Source organism: Ranitomeya variabilis, chromosome 6 (assembly GCF_051348905.1).
Source record: "Ranitomeya variabilis isolate aRanVar5 chromosome 6, aRanVar5.hap1, whole genome shotgun sequence".
In the NCBI taxonomy this organism is placed as follows: Eukaryota; Metazoa; Chordata; class Amphibia; order Anura; family Dendrobatidae; genus Ranitomeya; species Ranitomeya variabilis.
The window spans coordinates 427,074,724-427,096,668 of NC_135237.1; the positions used below are offsets into that span (position 1 = coordinate 427,074,724).

The 21,945-nt window shown below is 47.8% G+C and overlaps 1 protein-coding gene across 1 annotated transcript in view; it reads left to right on the forward strand.

Moving 5' to 3' along the window:
* Positions 1-21,945, forward strand: part of RMC1 (regulator of MON1-CCZ1) — a 71,632-nt gene that overhangs the window by 46,446 nt on the left and 3,241 nt on the right. Inside the window, exons 16-19 of the mRNA XM_077270360.1 lie at positions 7,495-7,572; positions 11,168-11,272; positions 16,080-16,148; positions 16,733-16,958. Coding sequence (XP_077126475.1) covers positions 7,495-7,572; positions 11,168-11,272; positions 16,080-16,148; positions 16,733-16,958 — 478 coding nt within the window. The remainder of the gene's footprint in view (positions 1-7,494; positions 7,573-11,167; positions 11,273-16,079; positions 16,149-16,732; positions 16,959-21,945) is intronic.

The window sequence follows — 21,945 nt, forward strand, 5'->3', positions numbered from 1 at the left end:
TGTTACCATTTTGGGGTTTATGATACAATAAACCACCCAGAGACTTTAACCCACGTGTGCCTGTGTCTACCTCAAGGAGCAGCCAAGTGAGCCGACCATCCACAACACTCATACAGGAAAATGCGCGCGCGCGCACACACACACTCACACTCATAACCCCTCAAGCCTGGCGGGAAGTGCTACCTCCTGTTTAGGCACAGCAGAGTGACAACCTCCCTTCTGTGCTCTGAACAGGTCGGCAGTGAGCGGTGATCGCAGCCTGTACTGTAATACTAAGTACAGACTGCGATCACCGCTCCGTGCTGCAGTCACTCACCCCAGACCCTCGCTTCCTGGCAGCTTCTGTCATCGCTCGCACTGAGCAGTGTGTGCGATGACAGGGAAAATAAAGCCCACAGCGTACGCTGCTGGCTACAACAAAATGGTCATGATCTCCTTCCACAGCTGTGACCTGGACAGCCCACGGGGCGTGCCCAGGTCAGATCTAAGAGGCAGAAGGAGCGGCCTCAATGCAAGAGATGTGGTCACCGTCTGACCAAAGTCTCTTATGCCCATGGCTGCCGTAAGTGAGGGGTGAAAATAGTACATGTAATTTTGTATTAAAAATTGATTATATAATCAATAATTATTAATACAAAAATTAAAATCATGGCACCTTCCCTTTCACGAGTGCATACTAAGAGTAACCATCTCCATACAGAACTAACAAAGCTGCACTCTGTAACACTATAGCATTTAAATGTGAAATATATACCCATATAAATGTAGACTATGAGGCCAAGAGAAGAGTCCCATTTAGTCAGGTTCCCAGCAAAGAGGATTGCCTTGTCACGGCTGCTGGGCATGCACGAATTGGCCAAATTATGTGCTAAGTATCTTCGTTTTTTTTCATATTTCATGTTTACGTGCTATAACGCCACAGAGTACAACTTTATTTAAGTGCCACAAAGTGACAAATGTCATGTTTCAGACATTTAGCCTAGTCACTAAGGGGTTGTGTGTGGCTAGAATTATGAGTATACTGTGTAGTATGGTCTTTTTCGTCAGGATCTCCTGTAGGAAGTAATTTAGTGAATTACCCTTTAATTGTTGAACTAAAAGTGAACCTTCATATACAGTGGGGAAAATAATTGTTTGATACACTGCTGATTTTGCAAGTTTTTTTTTCTTAAAATAATGGAGAGGTCTGTAATTTTTATCTCTGGTACAATTCAACTGTGAGGGACAATCTAAAAATATGTAAAAATCATGCAATGCAATTCTGTTTTTCATATTTCATTAAATAAAATCATCATTGATCACCTACCAATCAGCAAGATTCTATGAGTTATATGATACTGAGATAATCTCTCTTCACTGAATACTGTTGTTACCAGGAATTGAGAATTTTGGGAATGAATGATCAGTCCTGGTGGAGAAAGAAGTAGATTGCTCTGATAAGATGTATTACAATGTTTATTATTTTCATATGTACTATTGATTTATAACATAAAAATGTAAAATACGTACGCTACTTACCTGGTAGCAGTGTTTTTTCAGGAGCCATGACAGCACAACGAGAGAGGGGATCCGCCCTTCAGGGACAGGAAACCTCCGACATAAAAGGGCGGCACCTCACTCCCCCGCCAGTTGGTTTACAGAGTACGAAAGGACCTTCTAGGTTAGTAGCACATAAACAATTTTAAAACACGGTACAATTCACCCAGTGAATAAACTTAGGAATTTACTAAAGGAAGTGTCGATCCCAATAAGCAAAGAGGGTAGGGAATATAAAGGTGCTGTCATGGCTCCTGAAAAAACACTGCTCCAGGTAAGTAGCGTACGTTTTTATTCAGTCGCCATGACAGCACAACAAGAGACTTTCAGAGAAGTGAAAAGTGACTAGGGAGGGACCACTGCCTCCAGCACCCTTCTCCCAAACGTGAGGTCGGAGGAGCCACCTAGATCTAATCTATAGTGTCTAAGAAAGGTAGATGGGGAAGACCATGTGGCCGCCTTACAAATGTCTTCAATCGACACCTCTGCTCTCTCAGCCCAGGATGTGGCTACCGCACGAGTGGAGTGAGCCTTTATTCCTTCTGGAATTCCACGCCACCTGCGGTATAAGCGAGAGATATCGCCTCCCTGATCCATCTGGCTAGTGTATTTTTTGATACCCTAAGCCCTCTCCTAACTCCCTGGTAGGATATAAATAAGGAGTTATCTTTCTTCCAGGTGTCTGTAACTGAAATGTATTTGAGAAGACACCTACGTACATCCAAACAATGAAATCTATGTTCCTTATCATTAGAGGGATTAGAACAGAATGAAGGTAGGACCACCTCTTGTGATCTATGAAATTTTGAAGCAACTTTTTGAAGATAAAGGGGGTCAGGTTTCATAACAACTCTATCTTTCCTAAACTGTATATATGGAGGTTGCCTAGACAATGCCTGCAGATCACTAACCCTTCTTGCGGACGTGAGGGCAACTAAGAGGGCCGTTTTGACCGACAGGATTTTGATTGGGACAGTATCAATAGGCTCGAACGGGGCTTGTGTTAGAGCTGAGAGCACAAGATTTGGGTCCCATGGAACTATTTTCTGTTTAATAACCGGTCTAGATCTGGTAACCGCCTTGAAGAACCTAGATACCCAGTGATTACTGGCTAAGTTAGAATTATATAGCGCCCCCAGAGCTGATACCTGAACTCTGAGGGTGCTGGTGGCTAAGCCCATCTCCAGTCCCCTTTGTAAAAATTTTAAAATTTGAATGATACAAGGTTTTTGATCAATCTGTGCCCCTGAACTCGATAGGAACTGTCTCCAAACCCTGACATAAATGTTTGTCGTAGAGGTCTTTCTACTCTTAAGTGTATCTATAAGATTTTGAGAAAATCCTTTCCCCTTTAGTAGTGACCTCTCAAATTCCACGCTGTTAGGTGTAAGTTGGCTACTCGTGGATGCAGGATTAGGCCCTGGGAGAGGAGGTCTGGTATTTCTGGGAGGATCCATGGCTGGGAAATGGACATGTTTCTCAACCTTGGGAACCACGATCTTCTGGGCCAGAACGGGGCTATTAGTATCACTCAGGCCCTGTCTTCCCGTATTTTCCTCAGAACTATAGGAATTAGGTTTAGAGGGGGAAAGGCATAGGCGAGACTGAAGTTCCAGGAGATTAGGAGAGCGTCGACTGCATACGGGTTGTCCCTTGGATTTAGGGAACAGAATTGATGTAGTTTTCTGTTTCCTCGACTGGCAAAGAGATCTATTTCTGGACATCCCCACAAATGCACGATCTGATTGAAGACAGCCGGTTTTAGAGACCAGTCCCCTTGTTTGAGTTCGTTGCGGCTTAAATAATCGGCCATGGTATTTAGTTTTCCCTTTATATGAAGAGCCGTAAGGGAAAGTAGGTGATTCTCGGCCATCTGAAAAATACGATTCGTAACGACCTAGACCGCGTACCTCCTTGGTGGTTAATATAGGCAACGGTCACTTGGTTGTCAGAGAATAGTCTGACATGTCTACCCTGCAGGGGTATAAGGAACCAATTTAATGCGCGTTCTACCGCCAACAATTCCTTTAGATTGGAGGATGTGTTTCGTTCAGACTGGGACCACAGACCCTGGATGCAATTATCCTCCCAGTGTGCCCCCCAACCCATGGGGCTAGCATCAGTTGTTATGACTCGCGTTATCCGATTTGTCCAGGGTACCCCTCTACGAAGATTCGGAATGTGTGTGTCCACCAAATTAGTGAATTAGTGGTCTCAACAGATAGTGAAAATTTGTTATCGAGATTAGCGCCCAGCCGACGAAAATTATGTATAACATCCCACTGCAGAGACCTGGAGTGAAACTGTGCCCAGAGTACCGCCGGAAAACAAGAAGTAAGGGAACCCAAAAGTGACATCGCTCCTCTTAAGGCGACTACGGGATTACGAATTGCTCTGGTGACCAGCCGATGAATACTATCCACTTTTGCGTCCGGCAGGCGACATTCCTGCTGACCCGAATCTATAATAAGACCTAAAAACTCCTGTGATGTTAAGGGCTCGACTTCTTGAGGTTAATAACCCATCCTAAGTTATGTAATGCTGCTATCACCTTTTCCAACTGGTCTTTACAGTGTGACTCTGAACGTCCCACAATCAATAAATCATCTAGGTAGGGAATTATTAGTATGTTTTGTTCATGAAGGTGTGCCATAACCTCTACCATGATCTTAGTGAAAACCCGGGGTGCAACTGCAACACCAAAAGGGAGTGCCTGATATTGAAAGTGCTCTACTGTGCCGGCAAGAGAAACCGCCACCCTGAGAAAACGCTGATGATTTACATGTATTGGGACATGGTAATAGGCGTCTTTCAGATCTAAGACAACCATGAAGCAATTGTGAAAGAGAAGCTTTATTGCCATTTTCACAGATTCCATTTTAAAGGATGGGATCAGCAAGAATTCATTCAGGCCTTTTAGATTGATGATGGTACGATATGACCCATCAGGTTTTTTTTATCAGGAATAAAGGGGAATAAAACCCCTTACCTCGCTCTTCCGTGGGTACTCTAATCAGAACCCTTTTTTGTTGGAGATCCTGGACTTCTGACTCCTGTGCCAATTGTTCTGCGGGAGAAGAACGGATGGGGGTTAATTTAAATTTGTCCTGAGGGATGTGATGGAACTGGAATTTTAAACCCTCTTTAACGATACTGAGAATCCACGGACTATTGGTGATCTTCAACCAGGCTGGGTAGAAGGCTAAAAGCCTACCGCCCACCTGGACCGCCAGTCATTGAAGTTTTTTAGACCGCCCACCTGGACTGCCAGTCATTGAGGTTTTTTAGAGTCCCGAGGAGAGTTAAACATATATCCTCTACCTCTTCTTCTGTTGGAGTTATATCTGGTCGATTCTCTATTTGAATCTCTGTCAGACCTTCGGCGATAAGACCATCCTCTGTTGTAATCCCGTCTATAGAAGGGTTTTCTCAAGAGGGAATCGCTTTTTACTGTCACCCGCCTTTTCTAGTAATTCATCTAGCACCGGTCCAAACAAATGAACCCCTTCACAGGGGATGCCACATAGCTTTGATCTGGCCTGTAAGTCTCCTGGCCAACATTTTTATCCAAAGTGCTCTGCGGGCTGCGTTCGATAAGGCTGAGGACCTTGTGGCCAGCCTAACAGAATCCACTGACGCATCCGAAAGGAAGGCTGCTGCATCCTGAATAATGGGCATAGAAGATAGGATCTCATTTCTAGGAACCTTATCCTTGAGTTGGTCTTCCAGGTGGCCCAGCCACACCATCAATGACCGGGCTGTGCAAGTGGCCGCAATTGCCGGCCTCAGGGATCCCGCTGACGTTTCCCAAGCTCCTTTAAGGAACACATCGGCTTTCCTATCAAGCGGGTCCTTTAGGTTACCTAAATCCTCAAATGGGAGAGAAGTCTTTTTGCACGCTTTGGCCACTGCTGCATCCAATTTCGCCTCCTCCTCCGAAAGGATACCTCCTTTTGAATGCCGGTGGAAGTGACCCCTTCCTTTCAGGTTTTTTCCATTCTTTTGTAATCAGCGACTTAATTTTATCTACCACCGGAAAAACCCTTCGGGATTTACGATCTATGCCTTTGAACATTATGTCCTGGATGGAACATTCCGACTGGGTCTCTTCAATCCCCATAGTGTTGTTGACGGCCTTGACTAGGTGATTAATCCTATCCAGTGACAGACAGGCTCGGCCAGATTCTATGTCCTCTGATGATGAAGATGACGGAAGAGAATCCGAGCTCACATCACCTGTCTCTGAATCCACATCTGAGGCTGGGGATGAAATTTCCTTCCTTTTTTTGGAAACTGACTTGTGAGACCTGGACCTCATGGAATCTCTGACCTCCTGTTTAACCATGTCCCTAAGAGTAGACGTAAGGTCAGGGGCCTCCTCCTCAATTAAACGCTGTATGCAGGATCTGCACAACTTCTTTTTATGTCCATCTGGAAGTGGCTCCGTACACATGGCACACTCCCTATGCTTGGACTTGGAAACACATTTCCTCCCCTAATAAGGAGAGAGGGAATACAAGGAGGGACAGCAATCAGAAAGCGTACTTTCACGTAGCTCACTTACCCTTCCCTGCCGCGATCGGGGGGTCCTTCTTAGCCGGAGATTCCTTACGGCCTGAGGACTTGGTAGATTTCTGAGTCTCTTTAGCTCCACCAGCGTGACTACTGTCACTAGAACGTCGCTGGGAGCTTCTCAGAGGTTTTTCTACCTGAGGCTGCTCAAGTGGTTGCCGCTGTTCACCGCACAGCTGCGGTGTTCCCTCCGGTGACTCCATACTGGAAAGACGGACAGGAACACGCTGAGGCCTCTGTGCACTGCTTAAATCCATCCCCCTGGGTACCACCCCCGGATGGGGGTCAGCAGGGAAAACATTCCAGGTGTCGCTGATCGGTATTGCACCGATAGGGTCCGGTCCACCGCGAGCCGCGCCCCCATGATGACCCGGTAAGCGTCGGACACCCTGAGGCCAAAAACCCACCCCAGACGCTGGGCGCCGCCATTAGCCGGAAACTAGCGCTACCACGCATGCGCAGCCGCGTCATCACCCCGCGCCGCTCGCCGCGTCACCCGGACACGCCCCTTCCGGCTGCGGCGCTGAGAGCAGACGCGCCGAACAAGGACGGCAGCACTCCCCAGCCAACGCAGACACCAGCGCCAGCGGTGGACAGACCCCAGAGACTCCAGGAGACGCGGCACCAAGGGGACCCTACTTACCAGGTATAAAGCGGGCACCTTAGAAGCCAACCCATCTACCTAGGGCTGCTTCCTCCTGCTGCCACCTACACAGACAGTCCCCCTGCCGTGTGGTGCTTCCATCATCCTGACCAGGCTGAGGTAGGGGACCCCCGCTACCTGCACCGGCCTGTCAGGAGTGGGACAGCTTCTTTTCTTCAACCTTCTTAAGGCCTGTCTGAAGAGGTTCCACTGTCAGGGACAGGAAACCAACTGGCGGGGGAGTGAGGTGCCCCCTTTTATGTCTGAGGTTTCCTGTCCCTGAAGGGCGGATCCCCTCTCTCGTTGTGCTGTCATGGCGACTGAATAAATGATGGTTACTCTTTAAAGGTGGCTTTACCATTTCTATTATATTGCCAAGCTATCCTGAATATGTGATTGAGGGTCTGACATTCCTCCGTCGTCTGTTTTCACCTCCGGCTGTGGCCATATGTAAACCGTGTACGGAGCAGAACAGCAGCGCTCCGTACCGATTACTGGTTTCTGCCAGGTATTGCCCACCAGCTCCCATTTATTTTCAGTACAAGCTGATTTGCAGCAACATCTGATATAGATGGTCAGCATTAGGCGGGGTTCGCACAGGCTGTCTTTTTGAGGGGTTTTATGTCAATAGTTGAACTTTAACCAATGTCCCTGTTGTCCTGTGTTACCCACGTGATTTTCTTTGAATGTAAGACATTGATATGTGAGGAGGAGATTGTATTAATGTTTTCTTTTCTGACCAGGAGGCTCCACATAGGTTCATCATAGCCGTTCTCATGGAGTACATCCGCTCTCTGAACCAGTGCCAGATTCCTGTACAGGTGTGTAAATTGGGTCAGTCAAAATTTAATGACCATGATAGACACTTGTGAATGGGATAGATGGAAAAAAAATGCATTTAACATTGTAATTGTCATTAATCAAAAAAAGTTGAAGCTTTTATAAATGCATTACATTACTTATCTTATACTTATCGGTTAGTTTATCTGTGTAATCGGAGAGATAACAGATTCTAGGATTGGCCAAATCTACAGTTTTGTACGTCCTAAAATGAAGGAATGGCAACTCTAAAATAGATGATCGCATCTTCACAGCAGCTAACTAAGTAAGAAAACTCACTGGGAAGTCAAAATCTCCATTCGCGACATTCCTGAATGTAATCCTGAGACTTTGAGCTCAAGATGGAAACCGCTGGTAACGTGAGAACCAAACAGACTATGGTAGAAAACCTCTAAAACAGCTGCCCAGTTCCAGAACAAGATTTCAAGGACAGATGAAATGAGATTAAGCAGAATGATGGGAAGAGAAGAGAACAGTGTAGAGAAAGGAAAGGGTTCCCGATCCATGGTGTCAATCACTATGTGCCCATACTATAAGCGCCTCCACCATATGGCTGCCAGTGGAGCCGGGGCAGTGGGCTTTACTGATCAGGTGACTGTGAATATACATTAGATAGCAGGATGGATTCTGAAGCCTGTAGCTGTACGTTCTGCTCACTTCCAGTCATATGCTGATTGGGCAGAGCACTGATAATGACCAAAACTTACTGCAAAAGCAACATTGACTTTAAGGTAAACTAATGGTAGACCGTCACCTAACATAAAGCTGATTGCATAATTTTCATTCACTGAAAAAAAAAAACGACAAAAGACATCAAAACCAACAGCAACTGGAGACTGCTGTAGTAACGGCCCTGGAAAGCCTCTCCAGGAGGAAACCCAGGATTTGGTGATGTCCCTGCCATCCACACTTCAGGCAAAAGATTTGTCAAAGCAATAAAAGCCATTCTAATATTTCTAATTGTTAACTTGTCCAATTACATATAAAAAAATATGACAGGTCATGATGATTAGATTCTGTGATGGGACGTTCATCCCGGGAACTAGTCTGATTTGCCGTGTCTGGAGCTGGGAAGGAATTCTTCCCCTAATATTGGGCAGTTGGCCTCAGCTTTATGGGATTTTGTCATCCTCTGGATCAACACGTTAAGTTATAAGTTAAACTCAGTGGATTGATGTCTTCTTTTCAGCTTGAAACTATGAGAATTGAAGAACTGTAAAAAACGGGCAGTAATTCTTACATGATCATATTTTTTTGATGTACTTAAAGGGAACCTGTCACCAGAAAAAATTCTACTAACCTGGAGATGTGGGGTTAATCTGATGGTTAGTAGTGTTACTAACCTGCCAAACTATACTGTGAGAAAAGGAACTTAATTCTCTCTGGCAGCATTCATTTTCAGTCACAAGGGCGGTGCCGGCGCTGGTCCAGTCTTAGAGCGGCGGCTGCATCCGTACCCCTCGCACTGACTGACCCTGGCTGTGCATGGAGGCTCATCTGTCAGTGAGGGGCACAGCTACAGCCGCTGCTGTGTGGTGACTGGACCAGCGCCTGCACCGCCCCGTGACTGAGAACGAATGCTGCCTGAGAGAATAAAGTTCCTTTTCTCCCCACAGCATTCGACTAAGTGCAGGCGCCGAACAGCATAGTAACGCTATTAACCTGCAGATTTATTTATCATCTGGAGGTTAATAGCATTTTCTTCTGGTGACAGTTTCCCTTTAAATTTAAAGTCTACACTTGACTCAACATGTTGAGGCTTTGTTTCATATCTGCTGTCTTCTGGTTACGGGCTATAAATATTCTATCCCAATCGTGAAACTTGTCCTGGACCAAACTGTGTGTTCAGGTGAATTAAGCTACAATGGACGATGCTACATGTGCAATATCCACTTCTTGGTACAGCAAAAGTTATTTTATTCTATGTGTATACATGTATTGGGCATTAAGGGGGTTGTCCGGTTCAATTTGACAAGTCTGCAGTCCCTCTGTGTGACTGCAGACTAACTAATTGCCCCCAGGACACGCAATGTGCGCTATGAGGATTCGCTGGCTTCTGAGCTGGGACCAAAGGGATGTATTTGTTCTACATACTCCCTGCTAGTGGGAGTGTGATGCCCCAGGGTCCTGGTTGTCAGTGGCATTGCTTTCCTCACGGGGAGAGTGGGGTCACGCTTGGAAGTGATGGAAGATTCCTCTTAACAGGTAATTGGCACATACAACACCGTTCTGACTCCAGGCCAGAAGGGGGAGCTCTACACCCGACTTCAGGGGAGCTGCTCTCTCTGGTCAGGTGGAGGAGTTAGTTGCTAGGCAGTTAGGAAGAATTAGTCAGTTGGTGGCGGACAGCAGACTGGAGCAGTCTGAGGCAGAAGGACGAGTGAGGGGCCGTACAGCCTGAAGTGCTGTAGCTCCTAGATATTGAGAGACATAAGAAAGAACAGCTTGTAGCGAATGTGCCGGAGAGCGAAGCACAGGAGAATGACAACAAGGGATAATAGCTGCGAGAGGGCTACCTCCCTGACAGAGCGCAGATACCGGTAACCGGAAGACCGAGGTTGTGTCATACTCTAGGAGACACAGTAGAAACCAGTAGGACAGCTAGACAACATGTAACTTGTCCGCCCTAACACCCAGGAGACACAGTGACAGAGTCTGGTCGTGATAGAGACCCTGTAAAAAGGCTCGAGTCACCTGACATACGGGTTTGAGTCCTACCTAAAGGGGGACAGAGAGAACTGAGAGGACCTTGCCAGAAGCCTTAGGCAGTAAGGGACTACAGTACCACCGTGCTAAAAGGAAGGCTTTTAACTCCACCTGGTTAAAGGGGACTCTGAACTCGCTTCCAAGCCGGTCGGACCCTGCCTGTACCTGTGATCTGGTGCCCTGGACTGTGGCTGCCTGCTACCATCAGTAAACCAGGTAAAAAGGCTGCACAACTGCGTCCTTCGTTCTTTTCTGCACCACTCACCATCTTCCATCTATTCACCGGCAGCCCTGGGGACCTACTTCACCTCTGGGAAGTTATACCATCTGGCTGCCATAACATCACCCTAGAGGACCCCTTTTAGCAGCGTTGGTCACCCCTGACCGAATGCCACAGGTGACGTCATGAACTTTCTTTTTCAAAAACCCCTTTAAAGTCTATCCCTTTAACATGGGTGCCCAGAGCCACGGAACGACTCGCCGCCGCCGTGACACATCCCTTTAAGTAACGGACCCGTTACCGAGTATCCCACGGCCCTGGCGGGTGACTCATGTGTAGCCTCTATCAATACAAGTGTATAGAGGTGAGGTCATGCGCAATGGCTGGGACTATGTATAACGCATACACACCCTCCGGTCCCGGATCAGAAACTGGTAAATTCCTGCAGCACACAGTGTCCTGGGGGATTCCTAAGTCTGCAGTCCCACAGAGGGACTACAGACTTATCGATTTGAACCTGTCAACACCTTTTACATACAGGCATTTCGTAATGGTTCATGCACCAACACTGGGTGATGAGGTATTTCCCGCTAGTGAAAATATGGCTTTCATATCGCTAAATGGTGCTAATCCCATGTGTTTCTTTCTAGCACTATCTATATGAGCTGGTGATTAAAACCCTGGTGCATCACAACCTCTTCTATATGCTTCACCAGTTCCTGCAGTATCACGTGCTGAGCGACTCCAAGCCTCTGGTATGTATCTGTATGACCTTCCTGGTGCAGCTTTAAGCCTCCATTTCTAACTTTCTTAAATCTTACATAGAATTATCTTTAGTCATGAGCGAATATACTCGTTACTTGAGATTCTTTAGTGCTCGGAGATTTAGTTTTTCTTGCCGCAGCTGAATGATTTACATCTGTTAGCCAGCATAAGTACATGTGGGGGTTGCCTGGTTGCTAGGGAATCCCCACATGTACTTATGCTGGCTAACAGATGTAAAACATTCAGCTGCGGCAATAAAAACTAAATCTCCTAGCACTAAAAAATACTCTGAGGACACCCGAGCATGCTAAGTGGTGAAAAAAAAATTCCAAACTTTGCTAAAAAAAAAAAAAATTTGCCATTTTCCGATATCTGTAGCGTCTCCATTTTTCATGATCTAGGGTCAGGTGAGGGCTTATTTTTTGCGTGCCGAGCTGACGTTTTTAATGATACCACGTTTGTGCAGATACGTTCTTTTGATCGCATGTTATTGCATTTTAAAGCAATGTCACGGCGACCAAAAAAATTTAATTCTGGTGTTTTTGAATTTTTTTTCTCGCCGTTTAGCGATCAGGTTAATCCTTTTTTTTTTTTATTGATCGGGCGATTCTGAACACGGCGATACCAAATATGTGTATGTTTTTGATTTTTTTTCTATTGTTTTATTTTGAATGGGGTGATTTAAACTTTTCTATTTTTTTCATATTTTATAAACTTTTTTTTAACTTTTGCCATGCTTCAATAGCCTCCATGGGATGCTAGAAGGTGGCACAACTGGATCGGCTCAGCTGCATAGGAGCGATCATCAGATCGCTCCTATGTAGCTGAATTACAGGCTTGCTATGAGCGCCGACCACAGGGTGGCACTCACAGCAAGCCGGCATCAACAACCATAGAGGTCTCAAGGAGACCTCTGGTTGTTATGCCAACGCATCACTGACCCCCGATCACATGACGGGGTCGGCGATGCGTGCATTTCCTGCCCGATGGCCGGAAGCGGTAGTTAAATGCCGCTGTCAGTTTGACAGTGGCATTTAACTAGTTAATAGCAGCGGGTGGATCATGATTCCACCTGCCACTATTGCGCGCACATGTCAGCTGTACGTCGCCCTTAAGAATCAGACCAGGTATGGCATCCCACATAGAAGGCTTCTGTCCAGTGAATCGCTCGTCAATTTGGTTGATATAAATAGGCGAGTCCATCATTTTCTGAAGCTCTGGCAACCGAAGGCAATATCCGATCCATATTCAGAGCCTTGTTCTCAGCAAATCATTGGGGAGAGAAATCAGGAAATGAAACTTCTGCTTTCTAGATACCTGTACGTTTCTAGACACCTGTACGTTTCTAGAATACTTACGGCCCCTGCTAGCCGATGGCTCCCATGTAGGAGAGGGACCATGTATATCGGTCCTGCGAGCACTCCGAGCCACAGAGGGTTCACGGAGGGATTCAATCTTGGTCAGAGAAACCATGGATTGCGGTTAGTGACAAAGTCCACTGAGGGGGACTAGGTACTCTGGGATAAACTGGGATCAGCGGCGGAGGGCTCCTGAGCTCATTTAGGGTGACCGGCTTCGGATTGATCATGTGCCTTTAAGACCAGGGAATACTGTTCATGTGCCTTTAAGAGCAGGGCATGCTGGTCATGTGCCTTTAAGACCAGGGCATACTGGTCAGGTACTTCCTTACCCCGGGTACTGATGTAGAGTCATTGTGCCCTTTTAATGCCAAAACCGGTGCCCCTGTGTGAGCCGGCCAGTGGACCAAGATGGCCACTGGGAGTTGCAGAGGTGGTAAAATCTTGCAGAGAGCGAGAAGCACCAATTTGGGGGGGCGGAGCCACATACACAATGTGGGCGGAGCCTCGAGACTTCCATGAATAGGCCCAAGCCAGGGCCTAAATTTCTGCAGCTGGCGGGGGTGATACCAGCGGTAGAAGTGAGGCGAGAAAATTGAGCGTTCCCGTGGCATGCGAGAAGCGCCAGAAAAGCAGGCGGAGCCGCCTAGCGTGCCATAGTGCGGACGCCGCTTCCGGGAGAGATCGGTGCCCTTGAAGGGACCCCTGGCCCCTAAGAATCAGCCCAGGCCTGGCAACCCAAGTCGCAGGAGAGGATACGGAGAGGCGACACTCTGCGTGCTCGCCTGTTGATGGTTCGGGGAGATCGGAACCTTGACCGGTTCGTCTCTGGCCTACACATCGGCCGAAGCCGGGGGCTAAATTTTTGCAGCTGGCCGGAGCGTTACCTCAGGGAGGTGGTCCACAGGGAAGCTGAGGCTGCCTGTCGGCATGTGAATATCCCACTGCAGAGGCACATCGCTGACTGGATCCACTCACCATCGGTGCGCGTCCCGGCATGGAGCCGCCACGATGACTGGGTTTCAGCGCTGAGGAAAGCGCTCACTCTGTTCAGCTGCAGGTCAGGTTTTGCAGCGTGGACGATGCAGGGATAAAGGTGTAAGCCTCAATCGACCATCCCTTTGTTAGGGAGGTGGAGAGGAACCGTCCGCCTCCTTGTGCCATCAGCTTTTACAGTGGTGGGACAGTGGGGGCTGCTCGGACGCCATAGAGAGGGGCCTCTGTACATCCATGGAGTTCAGTCTGGGTGGACAGGGCCAGTTGTCCGGCATTAGGCCTGGCTCCAGGAGAGGATACATGGAGGCGACACTCCATGTGCTCGCCCGTTGCTGGTGTGGGGAGATCAGGACCGTGAAGGAACAGTCGCCCCTGAAGTGAGCTCAGTCATGGCTTCCCACGTCGCAGGAAAGGGTACGGGGAGGCGACACTTGCCGTGCTCGCCTGTTGATGATTCGGGGGAGATCAGAACCTTGAAAGGATCCGTCGCCCCCTTCACTCCGTTAATTAAAAAATTTACAGAAAAGTAAAACATAAAATAAAAACGTTGGGGTCTGAACCAGACCCATGTGCCTCCTACAGACAGAGGAGAGAACTGTCTTTGTATCTTAGTGTCAGCCTCCTATTGGCAGCAGCATACACCCATGGTCTGTGTCCCCCAATGAGGCGAAGGAGAAATAGTCTTTATTATATTATCAGGGCTGAACATTTAGTCTCAGAATGGGTTGTCTTAGTAGTGGACAACTTCTTTAAGGCATTTGTGAAGATCTATATTTATAAAAAAAAAGTCACAAAATTATCCAGCATGTCTTGGAAAACACTGCTGTTCAAAACTCATTGGGCAAAAATGCAAATGGATGTCATTTATGGCACTTTATGTACACATGTGAAATGAGAGAGTACCGTATATATTTTTTTATTTCCACTGAAAGTTTGACTTGCTAGATCATTTAATTCTATGCTGAAGGGTGATCATAAACCACCTGGCACCTAGATGAACATCCAAATGCAAGAGAGATGAGCTGATTGGATCTTCCCCACTGTACATAAATGCCATTATACATACATTTCTAAACCCCCCCCCCCCCCATCCCCTTAAAAGGTAGTAAGGTTCATATATTGGAACCGAAACATCGCACCCATGGACTTATAACTAGTAATCAACTTTTAGTGTGTGGCTTCCAGTTTTGCTTTATCTGGTTGGTTTGGCTTGTTCCATGGAGGTTTTGTACCCTCATTTCTTAAAGGTGATGTTCTTTTTCTAAATACATCTTTTTAAAGGAAGTCTATAAGCACAGAATGACTGCGAGACAAGTATGAATGGTCTGTGTATCTTGTAGGGGCCAAAGATGAGACATGCACCTTACCACTGACTTGTTTTCCCTGTTTTGAGAAACTTAACATTGACAAGTGAGCAGTGAGATGACGCTAGAAGCCCTTACGGTGGCATTCACAGCAGCTAATTAGAAATTAACACAATTGTTGTATACCTATTTTCCTAATCTACATTTAGAATACTTGGGGGTTCCTGACATGCCATTCAGTAATTTGCCAAACCTATGAGGATTTCTGGTGTGCTATTTGGAGTTGTACACGGATACAACAGATTTGGGGGGAAATGAGCAATCAACTTTATTTCTGTTTATAAACCATTTTGATTGTATACCAGAACTTTGCTACTTAGCAATTTACATGAGGAACGCTGTCCTCATTATGACAGAATTTTACTCCAGAAAGTTATTTTCTGAGCTAGGAAAGCTTAAGGCTACGTTCACATTTGCGGTCGGCGCCGCAGCGTCGCCGCATGCGTCATGCGCCCCTATATTTAACATGGGGGCGTATGGACATGCGTCGCACTTGCGTTTTGCGCCGCATGCGTCCCTGCGGCGCCCGCGTCCGGGCGCAGAGGACGCAAGTTGCATTTTTGCTGCGTCCAAAATCAATGAAAAAAAGGACACATGTGGCGCAAAACACAGCGTTGTGCATGCGTTTTGCTGCGTTTTTGTTTGCGTTGTGCGTTGCAGCGCCGACGCTGCGGCGCACAACGCAAATGTGAACGTAGCCTTATCCATGAGAAGGGTGGAGAGGCTTCCCACACGGTCTTGGTGGACAAAATGGTGTAAGCTATAATGCCATGCAAACAAAAAAAAAAAGGTAGTCTTCAGCAATTTAAGAAGTTATTGGGAAAGTATTGTGAAAAGCCCTTAACGCAGCATTCTAATTGTCACCATCTTGACACCCAGACTAATTACATCTACAATGTACAAGCCGGAGGGTTGGTGGGCTGAACGATCACTTTACATGGATATCTGTACGTGCTGTAATACCACATTGTAGATTACTCTGTGCAGTCTACATACTATTATGCATTACTGTAAAAGAAAACTATTTAGGCTAAAATATAGAGAAATCTGTCTCCAATATGTTGATGCTCTTTTTCCAGGCCTGTCTCCTGCTGTCTTTAGAAAGTGTTTACCCTCCAGCACATCAGCTTTCCCTCGACATGTTAAAGGTAAAGTAAAGGCTGCCAGACACGTTATATTTGTGGATTATTATATTAGAAGGGGACTAAAGTACTGGCAGCAAAATACATTCAAAGTTCCAAACAACTACATATAGTATCACAGGGTGAATTTGAAAAGGCTATCCAGATAAGAAACCATCTACAGGTGGGGTGATAACTTGTGGATTGGTTGTGCTCTGACACCTCCACCCACTGCCTAGGAGAGGTGACATCTGTGTGAATGGAGGCTATATGTGACCATCTCTTGCCATTTTTTAGATACTGTAGCAACATTGGGTTCCTGTTCCATGGTAACAAATCTGCATCTAATGCAGACTACTACATATGCGATTAAAACGTACCATATTAATTAAACAGCTCCATATAGACTCTGCAGTCAGACTAGATACATTGTGTAGGCTGAATCCTGATGATATATAATTTTTTTTTTTTTTTTTGCAAATCTCCCTTATGGAGGGCAAATACAAAGTGTGCAGGATCAGATTACACAGGGATCTGATAAGCAGTAAGATTGTTTCAATCCAGATTTGCAAAGTTGTTTAATTTCCTGAACCCAAGCTTTCATTTTACAGAGACTGTCCACGGCAAATGATGAAATTGTTGAGGTTTTGTTATCAAAGTACCAGGTTCTGGCAGCTCTGAGGTTTGTACGCAGCATTGGAGGACATGACGGCGCCTCCGCCCGTAAATTCTTAGACGCAGCTAAGCAGACCAGCGATGATATGCTTTTTTATACAGTCTTCCGCTTTTTTGAACAAAGAAACTTGCGTCTTCGTGGAAACTCTAGTTTCACACCAGGTTAGTTATCGAATTGACAAATGTTTGCATTACCCTTTTATGAGAGATTTGTCAAGTACAGAATCAACTTATGTAGACTGTTCCATGTTTTTACTGTACAATTTATATTGAATAGTAAGTTTTGTGCTAGTTACGTAGCGCCTTTCATATCCCTTTGTCGTACTACTTCTGAAACCTCACTTTACGTTTGCACGAATATGTGCTTTGTAACAAGAAAGGAAAGTGATGTCCTGTCAGCTCTTACCTAAAGCCTGATGTAATAATTTGGAGAGGGTTTTTTTATTTACTGCAGAAATTGTGGATAAATCTGCAACTGTTCATATGAATGGAGCAAAATAGTCTCAAATTTCTGCATCATACTTGTAGAATTCACTGCTATGGAGCTGATGACTGGGTGACAGTTCTTCTGGGTGGGGAAAGTCCATACTGACTATAGGACATTTGCTCCAATGTGTACACTTGGCCTGTAATGCATTTTAGTGCAGTGTTTTGGGGGCTTTACTTATGTTTAAAGTATTAATCATGGTTTAAAAAACTGTGCTTTTCTCACCCACCCTTTGTCCTGTGAATTTCTGCTACGGTCCCCCTATCCACCATACCATTGGTTGCTCCTGCTGTCAACGTACACAGAACTGCTGAGCTCAGCTATTAGCAGGAGCACTGTAGACGTGACTTCAGTGCTGTTGTCATTAACCGTAGTAGTTGAGATTCACTGCTGGACCTGGAGTGGGCGAGTAAAGCTAGTTGTTTAAAGCACCACTCCAGTGGTTTATATAAGTATATTGCAGCTGTGGAGTGCTGCTTCCAAACCAAGGTCCCTGCCCCCAAGTCTTATACTCAACAGGTCATGTCAGTCAGTGATTCAGTGGGCGGCGTGACAATCTTTGCAACGCGGCATCCACAACAAGCGGTGGATGCCGCGTTGGAGAGATCGTCACGCCGCCCACTGGACGAACCTGTTCCATAGAGAAACCTTGGGGCCTTATAGCATACATCTATACTCCCTAACAGATGGCTGGTGGGAGTGTACCCACGATTACACACGGAGGGAGCGCCTTCACCCAGGCACCAGATCTCTACCAGTTCCTCGGGACACAAAGTAATACAGTGACCTTTTGCCTTACCTGGGAGTTTTCGGCTTTACATACGGTCATGGACCCACTATAGTACTCGCAAGTACACAGTGGTTATTCCCACCATAGCAACGTTCCTGATGAAGGTCCGGTGAGGACCGAAACGTTGTTTATTTTTCCTACGCCTCATTGGGGGACACAGGACCATGGGTGTATGCTTGCTGCCACTAGGAGGACACTAAGTAGACAGAAAGATTAACTCCTCCTCTGCAGTATACACCCCTTCACTGGATACAATTTCAACCAGTTCTTGCTTAGTGTCTTAGGAGGCACTTGGGTCTTTTTTCCCAGACCCCAACTTTATTTTAATTTTTTGATTTTTTAATTTTATGTAAATTTTTAATGTTTTATTTAACGGAGTGAAGGGGGCGACGGGGCCTTTTTTTCATAGGGTCCGCTCTCCCCCGAACCAACAACAGGCGAGCACGGCGAGTACACCTCCCCGTCCCTCTCCTGCGACGTATGGCGCACGAAAAGTTTGCGCCAGGGTAACGGTTCCTCTTGGTCCCAATTTCCCCCAACCCCCTCCAGGACCCTGCATTACAGCAATGTAATCTGGAGAAGAATGCAGTCCGGAGGGGATGTTGTGCCGCAGCCCCCTCTGCTACAGCAGCGTGATGCATCAGGGGCCTCTCCATCCCCATCCAGGGTGCATGGATTGAGTTCACATCCTCACAGAAGCGCCCGCAGACCTGTGAGAACCGGGACAATGGTGGCTGTAAGTACCTTCAGGGGACTCCCCCCTGCTCCCCCTTAGCGGTAGCGATGCGGTCCGGGTCCCCAGGGAGAGGCACCGCCGACCGGGGGTCGGTGGTGCTCGGCGGCGCTCCGTCGCGGCCGCCGCCGCACATCGTCGGCAGGCCCCAAAAATTTAGTCCCCGGCTTCTTCAGCCGGAGTAGGCCGCAGTGGGAAAAATCCTCCCACGGCCGTAGCTCCGCCCCCTACATCGGCGCTTCTCGTCTGGGACGAGAGGCGCCCTCCAAATCTCGGGGGCCATATTTCCTCTTTCCCTGCACGGAGCCCTCGCTTCTAAAGAACCGCCATATCTCTCTCTGGGGACACAGACAGGACCGTGGGTAAGCTGTTTCAAGAAAGCTTAACCCCTCCTCTGCGTATACTGCCCGCTCTGTCCCCAAGGCACTATGTCTCAATCCAAGGAGACAAAAAAGGGTAACAAGAAGCACACAGTGTTTTTCACTGTATGTGCCACTTGCAATGCGGCCCTGCCCCGAGCCCACACTAGCTCTTTGTGTGCAGATTGCGTTTCGCCCTCTGTGCAGCCGCCCCTTGCCGACGCCGGTACCGTCGCCGATGCCGCAGCCGTCGACCCGGTAGAGCCTAGTCCCCCTGAGTGGGCAACCTCTCTGTCACGATCTGTGGCTTCCCTAGCCAGGGCAATTGACTCCCTCCGGGGCCCCCCTCCAGGTCGGACCGTGGAGGATTCAGACGACGGTATGGATTCGTCTACCAGCAGGGGCGTACCCGGTCACTTTCTACCCGGGGCTCGAGGAAACGTGTTCACGTTTCATCCCCTGACCATGAGCTAGCAGGCCCTTCAGTACCTGCAAGCTCCGCTTCCAGGTCCCCTTCCCCAAACTCGGATGACTCTGAATATGAGTCCGACATTTCCTACGTTCAGGACCCCCCCTCCTTCCAAGAGTCTCTCGACTCTCTCATTGAGGCGGTAAACCAGACCCTGAAGGTGACTGAGGACTCCGCATCGGAACCCGAACATGTGGTGTCTTTCAAAAAAACTAAACGTGTTAAAAAGGTTTTTGTAACTCACCCTCACTTTAAAGAGATTGTACAAAAACATAGGGATCGACCAGATAAACGCTTCATAGGACAAAAGTCCATCGAGGCCAAATACCCTTTTGCTCGGGAATTAGCCAAAGACTGGCTGCAGTCTCCCTCGGTGGACCCCGCTGTTTCACACCTCGCGTCCAAGACCATCCTGTCTCTTTCGGACGGTTCCTCCGTTAAGAATCCCTCCGATCGCCAGATTGATTATCTGGCTCGGTCCGCCTTCGAGGCCACAGGAGCGTCTCTCTTCCCATCCTTCGCTGCCTCTTGGGTGGCTAAGGCTATGGTCTCTTGGACCGAGACTCTTTCCTCTAACATCCAAGCCAGTGATTTACCTCCAGAAGCCAGCATCCTGGTTAACCAGATAGCGCAGGCCGGAGACTTCATAGTCAACGCCTCTATGGACGCAGCCAATTGCACTGCACAGGCAATCTCCATCAGGAGAGCCCTGTGGCTCAGGGATTGGCGAGCAGATTCGGCTTCTAAACGTTCTCTAACAGCCCTGCCTTACCAGGCTGGTCGGTTATTTGGAGAAAAATTGGACCAAATGATCTCGGATGCTACCGGAGGGAAAAGTAAATTTCTCCCCCAGCAAAAGCCTACCCGGCCCTTTCGGTACCAGCAGCAACCTCCATTTCGGCCTTTTCGGCCCAATACCAACTGGTCTTCCACATCCTCTACCCCCGCATCAGGACGAGGTTCGCGCGGTGGCCGAGGCACCCAGGTCTCTTACAGACCTAATCGTAACTGGAGACCCAGGCCTAAACCTCCCGGATCTAAGGGATCCGCATCCCATGGATCCTCCGCCCAATGACTCCTTGCATCATCCTGTGGACTCCAACAAAGTAGGCGGACGTCTACTCTTGTTCCGTCAAGCCTGGCTCTCAGTCGTTTCCGACGAGTGGGTCAGAGAACTGGTGTCCACCGGATACAAAATAGAATTTTCCTCCCCCCCCTACACGCTTCTTCCAGTCTTGCCCTCAAAGGTCAAAGGCCACAGCGTTTCTCCAGGCAATTCGGGCACTACAAAGGGACGGAGTCATTATTCCGGTCCCCCTAGAACAAAGATTCAAGGGTTTCTATTCGAATCTGTTCGTGGTCCCAAAGAAGGACGGATCGCTACGTCCGATCCTAGACCTGAAGCTACTAAACAGATTCATAAAAATCCGACACTTCAGGATGGAATCCCTCCGTTCTGTGGTCGCGTCTATGGAAAAGGGAGAATTCCTGGCATCCATAGACATCAAGGATGCCTACCTGCACATGCCGATCTTCCCTCCGCATCAGCAGTTCCTTCGCTTTGCCTTTTGCGGGGAACACTTCCAATTTGTGGCCTTGCCCTTCGGTCTCGCCACCGCTCCCAGAGTTTTCACGAAGGTCATGGCGGCTGCCATGGCCATTCTTCATTCCAGGGGAGTGGTGGTAATTCCGTACTTGGACGACCTACTGATAAAGGGTCCTTCCTACCCAGCGTGCGAAGAGTCCGTCGTTCTCACGGTGGATACTCTTTCTTGCCTGGGATGGAAGATAAACTTCGAAAAATCTTTTCCAATTCCGGCTCAACAAATCTCCTTCCTGGGGATGATACTGGACACTTCCCGCGGTCTGGTCATACTCCTCAAGACAAGGCTTTGGCCTTGCAGCAGGGAGCCCAGCGTCTTTCTCGTCCAGTATCCCACTCCATTCGCGCCAGCATGCGAGTTCTCAGGCAGATGGTAGCGACCATGGAAGCGGTCCCATTTGCGCAGTTTCACCTCCGCCCCCTGCAGCATGCGCTACTGTCGGCTTGGGACGGCAAACCTTCCTCCCTCGACCGCCGTTTCATCCTGTCCCCTCGGGTCAGGAAGACCGTCAGGTGGTGGACGCTGAAGTCCTCCCTATCCCAGGGAAGGTCCTTTCTCCCAGTACGGTGGCTGGTGGTGACCACCGATGCCAGTCTCATAGGCTGGGGAGCGGTCTTCAACCATCACACAGCCCAGGGGCGGTGGTCCATTCAAGAGTCTCGCCTTGCCATCAATATCCTCGAGATTCGAGCTATCAGGCTAGCTTT